The sequence below is a fragment of the Amia ocellicauda genome, chromosome 7 (assembly GCF_036373705.1).
Source record: "Amia ocellicauda isolate fAmiCal2 chromosome 7, fAmiCal2.hap1, whole genome shotgun sequence".
NCBI classification, from domain to species: domain Eukaryota; kingdom Metazoa; phylum Chordata; class Actinopteri; order Amiiformes; family Amiidae; genus Amia; species Amia ocellicauda.
The window spans coordinates 41456977-41476128 of record NC_089856.1 but is presented as its reverse complement, the minus strand read 5'-3'; the positions used below and the strand labels follow the sequence as shown (position 1 = coordinate 41476128).

The following is a 19152-nucleotide window of genomic DNA, read 5'->3' as shown; positions in this document are numbered from 1 at the left end:
ATTTTAGGATTGGCACCACTTACTTTAGAGGTAAAAATGGTATCATGTATTTATTATGCAATAGTAGTCTTTATGAAGTGCATTTTGGTAACAAACAGCCACTATGCTAACAGGGGTTAATGCATTTACTTTATGAGCTACATTTATATCTCTCCACACTCACGGTAGCATTGTTTGCCATCCGCTCCCAGCTCAAACCCAGGGTTACAGACACAGCTGAAGGAGCCCAGGATGTTGACGCAGCGATGGGCACACTTAGCCACAGGGGAATTACACTCATCAACATCTGCAAGAAAAGTTTAATGGATAAGAGATTTAAATATTTTCTCGATCAGTGTTACAAATAGTGTTACAACGTGTTTCTCTCTCTCTTTACTGATGGTTTTGCCTAACTTTACGAGTACGGGACTTTCCCAGTAAGGAAAACAAAATCATTAACAGTTAAGTGTTAAGTGAATTTAACCACAATGGCTGCATATCTGTAAATACAATACAGTTAAATAAAAATAACAGGAACATTTGAACCTTGCACTACTTTGAAAAGCGGCTCCTATGCTTGTGAAACAGTGTTAATCTGTGGTCACCACACTGCTCTAGAGACAGGTCAGTGGAGAGCAGCCAGATTAATTCCATGTCTGAAGGGAATGCTGTATACAGATGAATGCAATTTTTCTTTTTTTTCAAGGAACAGAGGAGATTACATGGAAACTTGATTCAGGTATTCAAAATCCCTAAAGGTAGTGAGTGTGTCAAAGCACAGGATCTCTTCAAGATAAACAATGATACAAGGACCCCAGGGACACAAGTGAAAGCTGAGTCTAAAGGCATACAGAAGAGAAAACAGGAGACACTTCTTCAGACATGCGAGTTGTGGGAGCCATGTTATTGAAGCCAGCATCTTGGGATCATTCAAAAATAGACTGGATGTGATTCTTGAATCATTAAGTTACTGGCTTCCAAACTAGCATGACAGCTTTCCCTCATTCATGAACATTGTAATGTTTTTTAGGTTATTATCCTCCCAGAGGGTCACAGAGGACATGCCACCCACAACTGTGGAGAATCCTACAATTCAAGCCCCCAAAACATAAGCAAATACACACAAGCTGCAAATTGTGACTTATATCACCAAGAACAAAGACAACCACATGCTGATTACCACATTTATTGTTGCACAGTTATACTGGGAAATAATAGCCATAGAAAATAAACTGTTTCATATGTAGCAGTTCAGGATATGACCATGAAACAGTATTTGAAGAGCAGTTATGTATCAAAATACACTCAAATTGGGTGAACGAGAGGAGTTTGCTTTATCTGATGATTCTTATATTATTATGTAATATGTTGAAGTGTAGTTTTATTGAAACTGAGTTTTTGTCTCATGTGAGAAAATACTGATTTCCTTAAAGGAAAGGGGTTGACAGTCTTGCACTATCAGTCTCTCACCTTCACAGCCCTTCCTGTCTGCGGAGAGTTTGTATCCAGGCCTGCAATCGCACTCAGCCAGCCCGGCTTCACTGGTACAGATATGTGCACAGCCCCCATTCCTGACAGAGCAAGGGTCCTTTACTGCACAAAATGAAAAATATAAAATATAGATTGAATTGAAGAGCGAAAAGAGATCATTGTTTATATGCACCTGTTTCAGTGTTATGTATCCCCTGGGGTTTGGGGAGTGTACATATCCCCTGCCCTCAGAGAAAATGTATTTTGGTATCACCAGTTTATCACTTACTTGGGCTCAGGCAGTCTCACCTCCGTGGTTTCTATCTGTGATCCAGCCCCATACATTACACATATATTTCAGTTTTCATGTAATTTTAATTTCCTTTACACTACATAATGTGTAGGTAATAATTTGTATTTCTCCAAGGACTGTAATAGTATAAGTCAGTTTTCAATTCTCTGTATACTTACATTCACAGTGTTTCCCATCTCTTTTGAGCCGGTAGTTGGGTGGACACTCACATTTGTAATGGTCGTCTCCTAACTCCACACACTTGTGCTCACAACCGCCATTTTTCATTGCACAGGAGTTCACAGCTAGAAAAACAATACACGATAAAACAATATAAATGTACGTACGTAATATTTACAGTCTAGTGACATAGCTGACCAATTTTGACTGGCAGAAAAAGGCATACAGCGGTACATACCACATGGATTGGAAAATGCAAGCGGACAGGTATTACAAAACAATTTGTTTCCATACACAGCAGGGCCATTGTATTAAGCAGTGCTAGGCTGCGGTAAAGGCAGTTAATTAATGCTTAACGACAGCTCCAGGATACTAATCAATCTGATCGGTGCTGAAATGCGGCTTGAGGAAATAAGAACGGAGTCAAGGAAAACCTCCTGTAGGAAATCTCTAGTGTTTAAGGACATTAAAAACCGTTCCATCCACTTGTCATTTGCAACTTAGTAAAGTCATAAAGAGAGCCCCATCATTTTGGAGATTATGTAAAATGCTTAATTCTTTAAAAGGATGCCTCCAGAGTTCCAAGCCTAATAGCCTTTCCATTCTTGTTATCCCAACTGATTTATGGTGGTGTTGATATAGGAAGTCAGGACCAGTCCTATGGGGTGCCCTAAAGAGATACCTGGTGAAACAGTGCAGCTGTAAAGCACTGAGAAATGGAAAAGGGCTTCTGTGTGGTGATGAGATAAACAGACTCCCGATTAGTGACTTGCATTTCTTTGTGTCCCCCCAAACATTTCGCCATCAATTTCATATTTGCTGTCAGTGGAGGGAAAAAACCATTTGAATTTCAAGACTCAGGGTAAGGTTCTTTAATACTTCCAGCAGACGTGACATCTATCATCGAACAGCTACAGGACGCATGTTTGTTCATTTAGGAAAACCCATTTGCCGAAGAAGTAGAGACGCTAAACAGAGATCGTTTCGACTTTCAGCTGTGCAGATCGGCGACTCGTTTGTCCAGGTGTGGAGGTACTGACTGTTTAATTGCCCCTGTTTTATTTATCGTGTTTTTAAAAAGAACAATAAATTAGAAGGAAGGAAGGCTTTGGATTTAAAATGCAGGATACAAGCCCCAGCTCTTTCATGAAGCACATTCCTGGATGTGAGCAATGTGCCTGGGCCTTATCTGGCTCTAGATACACCTGCATCCAGACCCCAGTTCTGGTTGTTTGTTTCCATGTTCCTAAGGACTAGAAATGGTTTACCAGAAGCCATTTTTTCTCCTCACTACCCACAGCTAAAGTTAGCCAGTACAAAGTTCAGTAAAAGGTCTTCATAAACTTCATATATTTAGATGGAATATATCCCTTTTTGGGGAAACCTTTCAAACTCTGTTGCTCTACAGAAATCCATTACTCCTGAGCTCCAGTACTTCCTAAAATCTGTCAATTGAAGAAGCTGTCAGGTTCAGCGTGACTTACTAATGCACGTGCGCCCGTCGGAATGCAGGCGGAAGCCTTCGCTACATTCGCAGAAGAAGGACCCTTGGGTGTTCACACAGGTCTGCTGGCAGCCTCCATTCAGAACGTCACACTCGTTGACATCTGGAATAGAAAGCCCATACATTGAATACAATGTCCATTTTTCTGCCTTTCATCCTATGGCAAATGTTTAATTAATACATAATTTCTCTATGCTATGCTGATAACGCATCCTGGTGTCAGATCCTGTACATTGATCCCATGCGAGGCCAAGTTTGCAAATCCATTCATGTGGCATTAAAATAATTTTTTAAAAATATCCTCTAACCTCAGACTTTAGTAGAAGTACAACCTTAACCAATTATGGAAATTACAGGACAGGCAGGTCTGTTTTTTGAATGCTTCCCATGAAGAGAAAAAAGAAAGGAATTAATTAACAACATACTTGTGTGTCTGCCATCTATTACGTGACATTTAAACATTAAAACCCCAGGCACTACGTCTTCATTTGTTTTTTTTTCATCTCTGTAAGACATTTCCTTGCTATGACGCGATTCTTAGTTTCCTTTGAGATAAAAGGAAATCGGTGTGTCTGGAAGCTTAACGCCAGTTCGCAGTAAGTGTTTGACAATGTGACAGTTATTGCTCCTGTGAGAACTCTGTTCAAACACGATTAAGGCAGCTATTAGGGGCAAAGCACTAATATTTGCACCTAAATGCCCGTTTACTGAGCAAAATGAATCCCCTTTGGCTAACAATTTAACGCAGAGGAGTTTGATTGTGGGGAAAGTAATAAAAAAAACATTAAAAAACACACTTAGTGTTCACTAAGAAAATCGAAAAAAGGTCCTACAGCCCTAATAACTATATTTAAATGATCTCTGTTGGTCATTCACAAATTACCCAGCAGCCAGGAACGTTTTCTTTTCAGCTTCCATTTAGATTGATGTGGATTCTCTCTGCTTGGATGTTGGTCGTCTCCAGGGGGCTGATGTATGTTTCAGAGACAGAATATCCTAATATTCCTCTAAGGATAATGAAAATATGTCTCACACATGCTAAACAAATCTGCTCACGCCTGTTTTCCTAGTGTATCCTCAGTGTCCTGTAATACTGCAATCTCAGCACCAACTGGTCTTAGGGAATTTAGTTTGAAGAAACCCCCCCCCTCCAGATCCTATGCACTTGGGAATGTCCTCCGCAAATGCGCAATTAACAAAACGTTGCAAATGAAGGAGGAGATGTTGTTAGACCGTAAATGCTTTTCAGAAATTGAGAGTCGGTACAGAACAGGGGGTCACTGGTATGATCTGGAAATCTCGCTACAGCAGTGAGGTATCGGACATTTGTGCCTGATATGTTCCTGTGTTTTTGTTGTTGCTTCTTTTGAGAAAGGAAATACATGTATGAAAACTGTACTGTCCTCTAATTATAGCTCTGAAACATAGATCCGTACAATCTTCATATTGCATAGGAATTTCTCATTAAAGGAAACAAAAAAAGCAACACGGCCTCACTGCGAGAAAAACAGATGACTTAGCTTTCCACTTCACACCACGGCTCAGTTGCCAGGAAATTTTATTGCTGAAGAGACAAGTTTCCTTCTGTTCCTTCATTACAATGACAGCTGTGAAGTTTTTCTAGCATGGTGTCTTAAAGATTAACCATCGAGGTCATTGATCCATTTTTTTCTTTTCTTTTGTCTTTCTTTTTATGCCTGGCACCAGTTGATTGGAACCAGTAAAAGTATGGTAGAAAGCTCTTCTCTTCCTTGGCCGAACAGCTGAGTAAAATCAGTAAAATCTATTTATGTATTTGGATTTGCAAGTGACTGAAGTGATGTTTATTAAACAGTTTCATGTGAGGTTGTGTCTTTAAATGCACAGACCACAGGAGGACGGTCACTGCATGTGGTTATTAGATTATCTTCAGACTGAAATATTGACCCCAGAAGCACAAAGCACAAACGAGGGGTCGGGTCTTTAAGAGGTCGCAGACAGCTGTGTCAGGAAACGGGCCACTTCTCTGCCGTTTGGACTGATTCACACGTCTGTTTAACTCCAGTTTCAAAGGTGATCAGTATTACGGCACATGGTGAAGACAGGAAGACCTTTCTTTTTTGGGAAACATTATTGAATATATAAGTTAAGTTAACATAAGTTACTTGGGACTAAAGCAGAGTGTCTGAAGCAGGACTGATTTTTTTCAGTCCATTAGAAAGCTTTCCATTGACACACCAGTCCTTTTCAAATGAAGCTCTGCGCCTGGTTTTTGAGTTTGAGTCGGAGAATGGCAATAGTCCCTTTTTCAACCGATGGAACCTGTTCAATCATTTACTCTTTTTTACAATTTTTTTCAGTTAAAGTTCAAATATCCTTTTCATATTATTAGCTCAGCATTAAACAAATTACTAACACCCCTTGCTTATTCCCACTTTTGCTCATGTCCTTGTGTTCCTGTTCTTATTGCCTTACCTTCACATGACTTCCCATCCTGCCCTAGCTGTTGTCCCACTGGGCATTTGCAGTAGTAGCTGCCAATGGTGTTGCAGCACTGGTCCTGGCAGCCCCCATTGTCGGCGGTACATTCATTGACATCTGAAATGGTAAGGGGTGAGACGCCGTTAATCCACAGTAGATACTTTTGAGTATAAAGAAGAATGCGGGCAAGAACATTGCCTTTCAAGAGATCTGAAATATCTACTGTCTAAACAACTTAATTGTTGCAACCACAAAGACCACACTAAGGCCCAGCTGAAATCAAAACATCAGGCAAACCTGGCAATCACAATTTCCTGGGGCGTCACATGAGGGGGGCTCTCTGATTGTTAGAGACCTCTTGCGCCTACCTAGTGCTAAGCTGTCATTCATTATTAGGTTTGGAATTAGCAGTTGGTGGGTGGGTTGAAGTATTGAGTGAGGGAAAAAAGTATTTGATCCCCTGCTGATTTTGTACGTTTGCCCACTGACAAAGAAATGATCAGTCTATAATTTTAATGGTAGGTGTATTTTAACAGTGAGAGACAGAATAACAACAAAAAAATCCAGAAAAATGCATTTCAAAAAAGTTATAAATTGATTTGCATGTTAATGAGGGAAATAAGTAATTGACCCCTTCGACTTAGTACTTGGTGGCAAAACCCTTGTTGGCAATCACAGAGGTCAGACGTTTCTTGTAGTTGGCCACCAGGTTTGCACACATCTCAGGAGGGATTTTGTCCCACTCCTCTTTGCAGATCCTCTCCAAGTCATTAAGGTTTCGAGGCTGACGTTTGGCAACTCGAACCTTCAGCTCCCTCCACAGATTTTCTATGGGATTAAGGTCTGGAGACTGGCTAGGCCACTCCAGGACCTTAATGTGCTTCTTCTTGAGCCACTCCTTTGTTGCCTTGGCTGTGTGTTTTGGGTCATTGTCATGCTGGAATACCCACCCACGACCCATTTTCAATGCCCTGGCTGAGGGAAGGAGGTTCTCACCCAAGATTTGACGGTACATGGCCCCGTCCATCGTCCCTTTGATGCGGTCTTGGCCATGGTGGAGAGTTTGGAATCTGATTGATTGATTGCTTCTGTGGACAGTTGTCTTTTATACAGGTAACGAGCTGAGATTAGGAGCACTCCCTTTAAGAGAGTGCTACTAATCTCAGCTCGTTACCTGTATAAAAGACACCTATGAGCCAGAAATCTTGCTGATTGATAGGGGATCAAATACTTTTTTCCCTCACTGTATATATCTATGATGTATTGATCTCTGCAGTGGAGAACACAATTATTTTGATCTTTATTTGGCCTGTATTTCCTGAAGATTATCTTTGCCTGACTATATAAACAGGCATTTTTTGAGTGTGTCTAAAGGCTTTCCAAGATCATTCTTCTGATTCTCAGGTCTTCCAGACCGCGGCCTTCACAGAAAATTTTGAATGTATATTAATCTCCCTGAAAGGAAATTTCCACCATTCTCGTCAGACAATGATCCACAGTTGGACACACAACTCCCTCTTGCCTCACAAAAACCATAGGCAGCAATAAAACAGTACTATAAAATCCACGTCTTCCAAACTGTATGTTCTCGTACAATTTAAAAACACTGTCTTTCCGAGCCATTAGAAGAAGATAAGATGTATTCCAAATCCTTGACCCAGTCACGGCACTACATTAGAAACTATAAAGTCAGTTCTTTGCAATAAAAATAGATTAACAAGTTAATAATGTGGTTAGTGCACAAAAATACTAGGTGGCTGAGGCAATTTAGAGGTAAGGTGAGTAAGTTTCTTCATGACGAAAGAGCTGTCTAGCTTTTACTCATGACCAGGAATCTTTATATGTACGCTTTTTATATTTTCATGCTCAGTGAAATAAACAGGGACCAGAAAAGGTGATATATGTTGACAGGTTTAAATAATCCCTCTAATTTGAGCCAATTGCCGATTTCCATTTAACCCTGTACTTTATTTCTGTTTAATTAACCGTCTGTTCAGAAAGCTGAAGAATGATAATGGTCCGTAGACCTCTGGAATCTTCTATTTGAAACTTTTCTTGTATTTATACAACTTGAGAGGCCTAGTCCTGTAATAAACACTTTAATGACTGGTCGTCTACGGTGCTCAATGAGAAACACACATGTTGAGATACTATATTTGAGACCAGATTGACTTCTTTAAAAATGACAATTGCAGGATTGTGAATTAGAAAGTGTTATACTTTGCCACATGTTGCTACAGATCAGATTTTTCTTTTCATATTTTAGATCCTGACATGAATTTAATTATTTTTTGCTGAAGTAACATTTTGAAGTCTATCTAGCATTGATTCAACATGTTTTTTGGTTCATGGTAGGTGTGGCTTATCTCTGTGTTGTGTCCTTCCAGACAATCAATTAAGTAAATAAAAAAAATAAAAGTCTAGATTATGTCAACATATTTGGCTATATAACTCGTGTCTCCTGCTTTAAGAAACTTAATTTAGGGGCAGACATGTATTTGTAGTTTGGTTTAAATTACCTTCACAAATTATAATTCATCTGGATTTCAAATGCTCCAGCTTTCCCATGATAGACATTGTTCCATTCAGCATTCGGAAATCTGTTTGGCATAGCTTTTTCTGAATCATGATATCTATCAAACCAGCAAAAACCCCAAATCTAAACATTGTTTGGAGAAATCACAGAGAAAAATAACTATCTCTCCTCCAGCATTCTCAGTTCCCTAGGAATAGCTGAGGACACACACTGGGGAGAGAAGAATGAGTGGTGGTTTGCTGTCTCGATTTCCTGTCTAAATGACAGATGGATTAGAGCAGTCCGCCAAGTGGCCAATACCTAGAGAATAGGACCAGGCAGGCTGCCAGCATATTCTATTACTACAATCAAGTAGCCTGTCTGTTTGGCCATCACAGTATTATTTACAGGAACTGTGGGGAAAAAAAGAAAACTGTAGTTAAGAATTAGATGGACCAAATTGCAAAGCGGATTTAACACAAGATTGTAAAGTTATGAGGTCAAAAGGTGATTCTGTTCAATCCGACTCCAGTTTTTTTGTATTGTTTTACAGCAGTCACAGTAACAAGGGAAACAGTTTCAACTGAGAGGAATTCAATAGGGTAATTTAATTAAAAGCAACCACTTTTTGATTAGGTTGAAGAAAGATCTCTACTAATGCTAAACTTGGAAATAAAGTTTTGCCTATAGAGAGCATTTTATAGTCAACCATTCCAACTGTTTCTCTACTTGTAGTCATCTGAATTTAAAACCATCACTGTTTCTGTATTGATCAATTTCTTTGATACTTCTACCTAATTTGTGTTTGACTGCAAAGACATGTTGTTATATTTTTATTCTTGGGGGGTGGGGTGTTATATTTGGACGACTCTTCACTCAAGAGATTAGACATTTTCTCCAAACCCTTTTCTGAAGTAATTTAAAAGCAGGGTAAGCCGTGATTATCACTACTTTTAAACAGACAACTTATAATTCTCTCAGCTGGAAACATGAATGAAACATGAATGCAGTCAGTCATTCCTCTATCACTGACAGAACAGGGCGATTTATGTTAAAGGAGATGAAGCAGCAGGATTGCAAGATCTCAAAGGAATGACTGGCCAAGTAATAACCAACCCTCTTATGGTTAACACACCCAAGTCAGTATGGAGTGTGCTTTCATAAAGAATAATTAAAAAGAAAAAGCAGATCCTTGATTACAGCTCCAGAGTTAATGACCAAAAAAAACTCGGACTACGAGACAAGTCAATCAAACAACAGAAGAAAAAGAGTAAAAGAGAAAAGCCAGGCAAAGGGGGATGCACTGCCCCAGTCAGCTTGTAAAAAAGCCTTCGATATCGAAAAGCTAAGAAGCCTGACAACCACTTGAAGAACTTCTGGAAAATGACTTGGTGTTCATAAATTCCTCCTCAAGCGAGAGAGAGACTCTTCTTCTGGGACTGAATAAAAGTGCACGACGAGAGCTGCTTTTCACATTAGTTAAAACAACAACAACAATAACAGGAACTTGTATTCACACAAAGTAGCCAGAAAGTGACAGTCTGAGCAATGAAATGAAAGCTAAACATTTAACACTTCTTTTGGGCTGTGTTGACTTTCTATAAAATGGGAAACGTCTCAAGACGTTGCTTTTCCAAAGCCTGCTGTACGGTTTTTGAACTAAAGCAAACAGAGGCTTGCCACAGTAAACGGAGCCTCGTCAAGTATGAAATGAATAGCTGGTGGAAAATGAAATAAATCTGAGGTACAGACCCTTATGTTGGAGTCAAAAAGCAAAAAAAAATCTTTCTTTAAGAATTACTTTATTATATTTTTTAAATAGTTTGTTTCAATGGGAAACATTAAGCATGCAGAAAGTGTATACAGTAATATAAACTAACATCTTGGAAGTGACTGTATGAAACTTGAAGCAATAGGTGATTTTTCAGGCACTATGTTTCAGAACGCCACTATTTACTCTTAAATAAATAATGAAGCCCACAGATAATTGTTCAGGGCAACGCATTAGTTTATGACAGCTGCTATGAAAAAAGTAAATAATAATTACAGTATTATCCCCCATGGAGTTTAAAACACAAGACACCTTGGCCAGCAGGAGGACAGCTGTTACAGTTACAGTGTACACTATTTGTTTATACAATGTGTCTGTTGGCAGTGTGCACATAGATTGTAATAAATGTTATCAAATGATGTGAGTAGCCACAGTGAGCTTGTTTAACCTTCATGTCTGTCACAGTGTTTTGCTATATTGTTAGGTCTAGCTAGATAAATACCAGTAACAAGTGGCTTTCAATTCAGAAGCGGGGGGGACATTCATTGTGAGTCCGATGGTGTGGGTGGGATTGCTGTTAAGTCATAAATAATGTCTATGAATGATCAAGCCTTTCATACAGTGAGGCGGACACCTATGATTGAGGGGGACACATTGACAGTCTCTCAATATTGGGGGGACAAGTCCCCTCCTACCCCCCTAAACCTACGCCTGTACAAGTTCATTTCCACCATAATAAAATAAAATATTGTGTGACCAAAGTGTTTTTATTTTCAGATCAGTCTGATTTAAATGCAGGGAGTAATGTGGAAATGCCATCAAGAATATTAAAACAGCCTTAGTCTTTGGGCGTAAATTAACATGGACACAAGAAGCCAAGCATTAAAGCTGATTTACTTTTCTGCTGCATTTGATTTAAATGGGCTCCAGCAAGCAGTGGAAAACGAGTAAAGCATTTAGGTATGTTTTCCTGACTGTCAATATTCCTGAGGCCAATGAGCTGTAATCAGAAAGGAAACTTCCCCTTTGCCAGGACGGTGTCTCACAAGCTAAGAATGCAGTAAAAAGCTGATTACTAACACACTGGCATGGATGACCACTAACCTAATTAAGATGTTTAACGTGACATAAAAGCATTCTAATTGAGTTATGCATAATTTCCTATATATATATATATATATATATATATATATATATATATATATATATATATATATAGCGAAACTGGCAATCAGAGTGCCAAACTGCCAGAATTAGGGAGTGTTTAAATTTTAAGCCAAGTGTTTGCACATAAAATTTAATGTTCATTATTTTATGATTTCACTTCAGGTACACAAATCCATAAAAAAGTATAGTTGGTATTAAATGTCAAAAACATTTGCTATTTCTTCTTGTATTCCCCACTGATTTTCTAATTAGTACTGGACCCAAGTTTCTAAAATAAAACACAATACTTGTTTTTTTACACAGCTGAAAACAAAGCAAAGGTATATGAAGAAAAACATGTTCAAATCCCCTGTTTAAAATCATTTGCTTGCAAGATATTTTAGCAAAATATTTTGTAACATTTATTTAAATGCATCGTACATTACAAGGGATGGCAATTTGGCATGTTTTAAATGGAAAACAATATACATTTTAAACACTCTTTGGGTTACCCTGCTACCATGGATGGATGCATAGATAGATATTGTTACAATGGCTGAGAGCATTAGTTAGTGTCGGAGCATATTGAGTAAACACCTGTCACAGACACAGTTGTGTATTTGGAGACAGCCAGACCAGTGGATCCTTTGCTGAAGGTGTTAAAAATCTCTGCTACCTGTCATTTTCATCAGCCGGCCAGCAGATGCCCGGCAGCAGCGCATGGCTTTGTGTGCTAAAGTCACAGTGCTTAAGGTTCGCAGTCTTCCACTTCAAAGCGCTTATTTATCCCTCTTCGATTGTTCCCTACTCCCATGTACTGGTGCACGGAGTTCATTCTCCTCGTGTTCTTAATTTGACGATTGGCTAATGCACTCACTGACTTCAATTAATTCGTCTTTCTTCACTAAACTGAGATCAACTTGCAGCTTCTGTGTTTAATCGGCCCTTGATACAGCTAGCAAATGGCAAATTACACACAGTTAGCCACCTGGTTTGGGTTAGACTAATAACTGGGCGTAGGTTATAAATAGTTACTGCTTAGGTAGTGGCGGAGACCGGAGGGCAATGGGAACTTGTCTGCTCTGGCTTCCACTCGGAGGAAGGAGACACTAAATGAGGCCAGGTATGGCAGGTGGCTGTAGTCCGTTTGGTCCTGGCTGGTGTAATACCTTTGGGACTTGTACTAATACATGAAGACAAACTACAGAGAGTTAGTTCTAGTGTACCACACTGCGTACCCTAATGTGTGTGTCTCTTTGATAGTCCTGGCTTGTCACCAGAGTATGGATTGGAAGCTTGAAATAGCTCTATGTTGTTGTAATGACTGCAATTCCTCTGTAAAGGTTAGCCTCTTGGGGGGTTACATTTCCTTGTTTTACATTTAATACTAAACATTTTTCCCTTTACTGAAGAACAGAGACTTTATTTTATTTGCGGAACTAAAGCATGTAGTTTTTTTCAGGTTTCCTTACATCAAAATCTCTCATAATGTGATTCTTAGTGCACCCAGATTGTTAAATTTGTCCCCGTTGTGAATAATATATAAGGGCTCAACATGTGTCAATGCCTGTATTAAGAAGATGCACTATATATCCAGATGCCTGTTTTTCCATTTTGATTTGCATGGCTGCATGATTGCGCTACAGAAATGTATAAGACATGAACACATGTATTTCACAAAACAATGTTACCATAGGAAATGATGCAAACTCGTAGCTCTTACCCGTAGGCAAAACAAGCATGCAGGAAACAATACAGCATTATTAGCACAAGAATTACTGTAATTAGTGTTTGTTCTTGTCTGTGTAATGTAAAAGTCCTAAAGCAATTTCAGCCCTAATGTTCACCAGGCAAACAAAAAACACACACAATGCAAGCTGCTGGTCATGTATTAACCATGCTAGGAAATGCTACATGAACAAATATCTTCTACTTAAATTTGCTGCTAAATGATCAAATATTACAACAATATTCCAGTACCAATATGAAATGTTCTTTTGTCTTCTCTTTTGTAATAAAGGTGTGATAATACAGCTTTTCCCAATATAAAAAGCTATTGAGTGTCCAAAGGTAAGTTGTGAAAGGTTTCCAGTGAAACCTTAGATCTCTTTGGTTTTCTGTGTCATGAGTGATTTAAACTTCTCTGGTAATATAATACAGAAGGAGCTTCGCTGCTTTACATCTTTTTATGAAAACTCCAGCGACACTACAATAAATGCTTTGTCAAAGTAAATGTGAACCTGCCAGGACATTGACTTGCATACGGGCAGCGCTGGCAGGAATCCACAAAGCCACTTAATCCAAAGTGTCATGAGCAGATGAGAGCAAAAATCATCAAACACTCAAAATAAACAATTAAGTTGTTAAAGTGAAAAAATGGATTCTGTACTTAGAATGATTTATCTCCAAAAAACAATTATGTATATCTCCAAAAGGTTTGAGAGGAGGCTGAAATGGGGTTTACATTTAAATGCATATGTGCTCTAGTGTGCATAAATACTGTATATATAAGGAATTTGTGTAATGAAAGTGTGCTTATGCAGGTATGCGAATGACAGAAAACAGAAAACAGATTCCAGCTTGACTCAATCGCTGTTTTTCAATCTAACTGACTGATTTCATAGTGATGTCACTGCCTCCTGTTGGTGTGTGGGGGGGTATCATATCTGCTCCGAACGGAAGTATAATGGGAAGCAGGTGAGTGTCTGAAATATACTGTATAAGTGGAGCAATGATGAATAACGTTTGGCCTTCAGAGTCACGAACAAGTTCAGTTCCTGCTCCAACGATTTCAATGACTCACTGTCATGGCAGCCCTGGGGTAATTCTGCTGTCCCGAATGACAGATGGACAGAATTAATTACACTGTGCAAAGAGCTATAAGAGAATAGCACGCTAAAGTTTTGTTACTCATATGCATGTCAAAGTCCAATACTATATCAGTATTAAGGGAAATAATTTTTGGCATTTACAAGTTCCAGGAAATTAAATATATTTCCCCTGAATTGATACACGTCTGCGTTTTGTAATGAGTTCTCCATGTAAACAGATTTCCAACGTAAAGGAGAAAAGAAAAACATGTGGCTATCACCTAAAATTGTAATTGTATCCTCTAAGGCATCCAAACTCTGACCTTAATTGCATTTGTTCTTAATTAAATTTCATACATTTACAGAAGACAATCTGGTAACAGATCCCAGAGAAGGCAAACAAATGGCGGCTGAATATGATGTAATCGCGGGTGAGTGTCGCTGATTAGAAAAGCAGATAGTAATAGCGATGGCATCATAACTGAGAGCCCACCATTGTTAATCTAAAATTCCTTGAGTTCACTTACTACAGGGGGCATTTGAAGATGGGACTGAAATTGTACAGGAGAAAAAATGATTATAAATGAAGTAGAGTTCAGGGATACCTATAGGACACAAGAGACCTTTATATAAGTTTGTGGATAGCTTGGGAAGAGGGCTGAAATGAAATGTAGACTGTGATATCCTATGCAGAGACAGCTCTGATTTTATTCCAGATTTAATAAAAGGGTCAGTATTTGATCAACTAATAGTAAAGCCGTTTGTGCAGCGTAAACTACTGGGTGAAATTACAGGTGAAATTAAGAGCTGGTGTTTAGGATGTCTGGGATCACCTGAGTCTTACTGTGCCAGTCCCTGTTTCAAATCAGAGACAGAAAAGGCTGGCAAAGTCTTTCCCATATTCAACAAAATCTATAAATACATTGTTCATTTACAAAGGGCTCCGCTGTGACCACCAAAAGCAAAGTGGGTGGTTTGAGATCTATCGCTTGGAAAACAATGGATGTATTTTACACAGCAGTAGTTAAAGTCTGTAGCTCTTTGACCACCGTGAGTTATGCACTTCCTATATATTTCCTGCCACTAAAGTAGAGAAAAAAAAACATCAACCTTTAGATTCTCAGAACAGACCCAGGGAGGTAGCCAAGATCCAAATGCTATCCTAAAATATACAATCCTGTTCAACTGCCTGGGATAGTCAGCCAATGGGAAAGTGTAATGCATGCATGAGAAATAGACCAAACGTCATCCTAAAATTGGGGCATCTGACCTTTGATCTTTCTTTGCTTTATTCCTTAGATTGCGTGACTGTAATTTTAATGGGGACACAAGCACGGCAAATTGCATTCCACATGGCTCGAATCTGGTTTCCTGCCTAGCTGTGTGAAAAGGGCACCGTAGCCAAAGCAAAGCAAGTCTGACTTTACTGTTTTTCTTGGGTTAAAAATCACCAGTTTCAGCCCACCCTGAACACAGTGTCACAGTTGGATCAGTGAAGTGGTTAACAGTCTGCGCTAATCCATACATCTGTTAAACTGTTAAAGTTCAGGAAATCACAGGGTGTAACAAAGAGGGTTAATATCACTTGTAACATCAAAGATGTTTTTTTTCTAAATTGAAAAACCTGCCGTATTCGCCTGTAATGTGCTTTTTTTTTGGTCTGTTTATACTTCTTCTGGGCTTGACAGTTAAGGGAAACAGGAACAGAAGAATTTATGTTATGTTTCGACTCAAGAAGGCATGTGTAAGAGATGGTAACATATGGAAAACCTTAGGGATGAAGATGTTTTTTAATCGTCAATATCTTCAAATATGCATTCTGCTTTTGGCATTAATGTTGTCTGGGCTAGGATGGACAATTTGAGATTACCTGAAGTTGTTTTAGAAACTGAGCCATGGGTGTCTTATATCATAGAGACTGAGTGGTGTTGTTTCCTGGTTGTTTTAATTTAGGCCCGGAATGGTTTTAAATATTTTTTTTCCATATTATTCTGTACAACAATCTAAGATTTACAAGCTCTTCACCTTTTGCACTTATGAAGAATACACGCAGGAATATGATTGGTCTAAAAAAAAATAATAATCATAACACTAACAGTTATATAGAGACCACTTTTGTGTCTGCAAGTTGTACCCACTAATTCTCAGCATTTGAACCATTTCCCCCTTATTTATGGGAGATGCTGCCTTAAAACAACTTTAATTAATTACAAAAGCAAACAAAACAATGATTTTTGTGTTTATTATTTTAGTTGATAAAGACTTATTATGAACACATACAAAATATACACTTCATTAATCCTCATTTAACTTTCACAATGTTAAAATAATCTGTAAATCCATAAAATGGGTGTCATTCCCCAAAGCCACAGAAACCAAGTATGGGTCGCCATTTTGTATTCATCCCAGGCCTCACCCACACTTGATTTCAGGGGCCTTGCGGTCTTTCCTGCTTCTCGAAAACATGTATTGATTTCTGTGGGGAATGTTTTGGTCTTCCTTTTTGAGTGTTGTACAATTATTGGAGGGGATACATTTTTAAACACTACGCTCTAGCCAGATAAGTTTTACATAAATGATCAAGCACAGTTAAACTAATAATAAAATCATGGGTTTATAGTCTGGCAACGTCATATATGTGCACTTTGAACGGTATGATCCAAGAGGATATCTTTAGAAGCTTATTGTTCTAATTCAAAATGTTGTAAATGTTCAGTAACATTTAATGAGGGAATAATATAAATATATATATATATATATATATATATATATATATATATATATATATATATATATCATTAGTGCTTCCCATGATTGTAAATGTTAGCTGGGGATTTTGTAAACTTAAATTGATCAACATGTGGTGTCGAACACAATGAGGCCAAATGAGCTTTCCCTCTCCCTGGGGCACTGTTGAGGTGTCACTGCTCTTTGCTCTGATCAAACCCAACAAGTCTGCCTGGGTTCAAGCACAGCATGCTTTTATCCTTGATGTTATCCTATTGATCCAAAGAGATTGAAGCTAAAAATTTTAGTCACTGTCAGAAACCCTCAGATTCAAGCTGCGGCAAATTAGCCATCCGAAGAAAATGAAATTATCAAGGTCAAGAGTGATGATGTCAGTTTCCATTCAGCGGCAGGGAGACGACACCTCATCCATTTAAGTTCCTTATTGTATCCAAGCCCAGCCTTCTCCAGGTCTGCGGAGCATCCAAATGCAGCCTGCCCTCTGCTTAACCCATTCTCTTGAGCTTTTACCCCCCAATTACAAGGCAACATCTGGAACTTCTAAGACAATAGACATCCGCTGCTTCTTTCAGCAAATCCAGGGCTGTCTTTAGGTTGCCATGGGTGTTTTGGGTGGATATGCTTGACTTAACTATACACTAACTGTAAGAAGATAGCTGAATGCTTTAACAAGTCCCTCAGTCAGAAGACAATAGCCAAAGCTAGTGTAGAGGTGCAGTATTTCACTTCCTTTCTCTCATGAGTGCCCAGTGGCACAGAAGTCCCAAACCTGACCTTAGCTTTCAATCTGCCTGTTCCACATTCTCCTTCCATAAGTCTTCACACTCCATTAAGTCCCAAAGACTGAGAACATCAAACAATAAATCTTCACCTGAGCAGTGCACCGTTAAAGAGGATTTGCGAAAGCCCCATCTTGGAGAACACTTTAAGAGTTTTCCTCCCAATCTTGGTTTTCCAGATGACACAAAACATCTCTCTTCTCCCTCCCCTCCCCCATTATGATTACATGATATAAAAAAATTATGGGTCAATAACTGATGAAGATAAAAAAAAATATGATCAGACTGTAAAAACTAATGATGGTGTCCTTCATACTATTTGAATAGCAGTTAAAGTACAACAATGATAGGAAACATCCCAGAACTCTGACACCTCTGTCTTACCTTATCTTTTACAAAGATAGAACGTACTTATGCCTCAGTTGCCACATTAACAAACTAGATTTAAAATTGCTCCTCACGGCATGTATAAGCAAATAACCATTACAGACACAACCACCTAGAATTTATTTTAAAGAAAATTGTGATTAGACATGGCTGCAATAAACTTGGACAGAAGTTGCTGCCTCCAGAAAACACTTGTGGAAAATGTTCACAGAATTTGTTCCCCTTCTGAGTTCTGAGATAGATTTTATTTTAATATTTAATTTTTTAATACTTTAATATTAACCTTTGTATTGTATGGAAAAAAGTGACAGGGCATAACCCTTTGTTGTTTAATGTTTCTGCTGTGTAATAAATTACTTTTAGGCACATGGGGATATGCTAATTTTCAAAAGTCTTTCCTCCTGCTAAGCTCATTAAATGGTGAATGACACGGCCAGCTCTGGGGCTCCATACATGTGGAAACCCTAAGGAGTGAAACTCTTTCTCCATCCGTTACAAGACCCATTTGAGGTCTTGGGACACAGCATAAATCAGAGGCTCATGGGAAACCATTCCTCAGATCGTCCATTCCCAGCCCCTTTTTTTATCTCAGTGTCCAATGGTAAAGCTCCTAGCATAAAGTGGATTTAAACTAAAGACTCATTTCTTTTCTTGCATTTGTCAAAAGTGTCAAAAGGGGCGATGACAAAAACCTAAGAAAAAGTGTGTCTGTTGGGGTATGGACCTATCTCCGTTTATACTGGCTGCAAACTCAATTTTCATGTGAAAGGTATTATTTTTTTTGTTGTATAGTGTACCACAGTTTTATCTTTTGAGTTGGTGGTCTGTTTCTGAGTCATCTTGTTATTTCTCTCAAGACTAAATGCATCTTTTGTCCACATTTGTCCTCTAAGGGGAATCAACTTTCAGGTTGATGCCGAACAGGTGTTTAAATAAAACAAAAACGTCTTCTTTCCACAAGCCTTGACATTATGCTGTGCAGTCAGTAAAAACAGTAATATTGTAACTTTCCCACAGTTCTTTGGCTTTCAAATGCAGAGAGAATAATTTAATGCAGTTGTTGTATATTTGCCATATAATCAAAGACCTCTTATGCGTAATACACAAAATC

General features: G+C 38.6%; 1 protein-coding gene across 1 annotated transcript in view; it reads right to left on the bottom strand.

The window, feature by feature from the left end:
* The window catches only part of egfem1 (EGF-like and EMI domain containing 1), a 63389-nt gene that overhangs the window by 20750 nt on the left and 23487 nt on the right, over positions 1–19152 (bottom strand). The window contains exons 5-9 of the mRNA XM_066709685.1: positions 5880–6002; positions 3406–3528; positions 1921–2046; positions 1450–1572; positions 164–286 (exon numbers count right to left, since the gene is read on the bottom strand). Coding sequence (XP_066565782.1) covers positions 164–286; positions 1450–1572; positions 1921–2046; positions 3406–3528; positions 5880–6002 — 618 coding nt within the window. The remainder of the gene's footprint in view (positions 1–163; positions 287–1449; positions 1573–1920; positions 2047–3405; positions 3529–5879; positions 6003–19152) is intronic.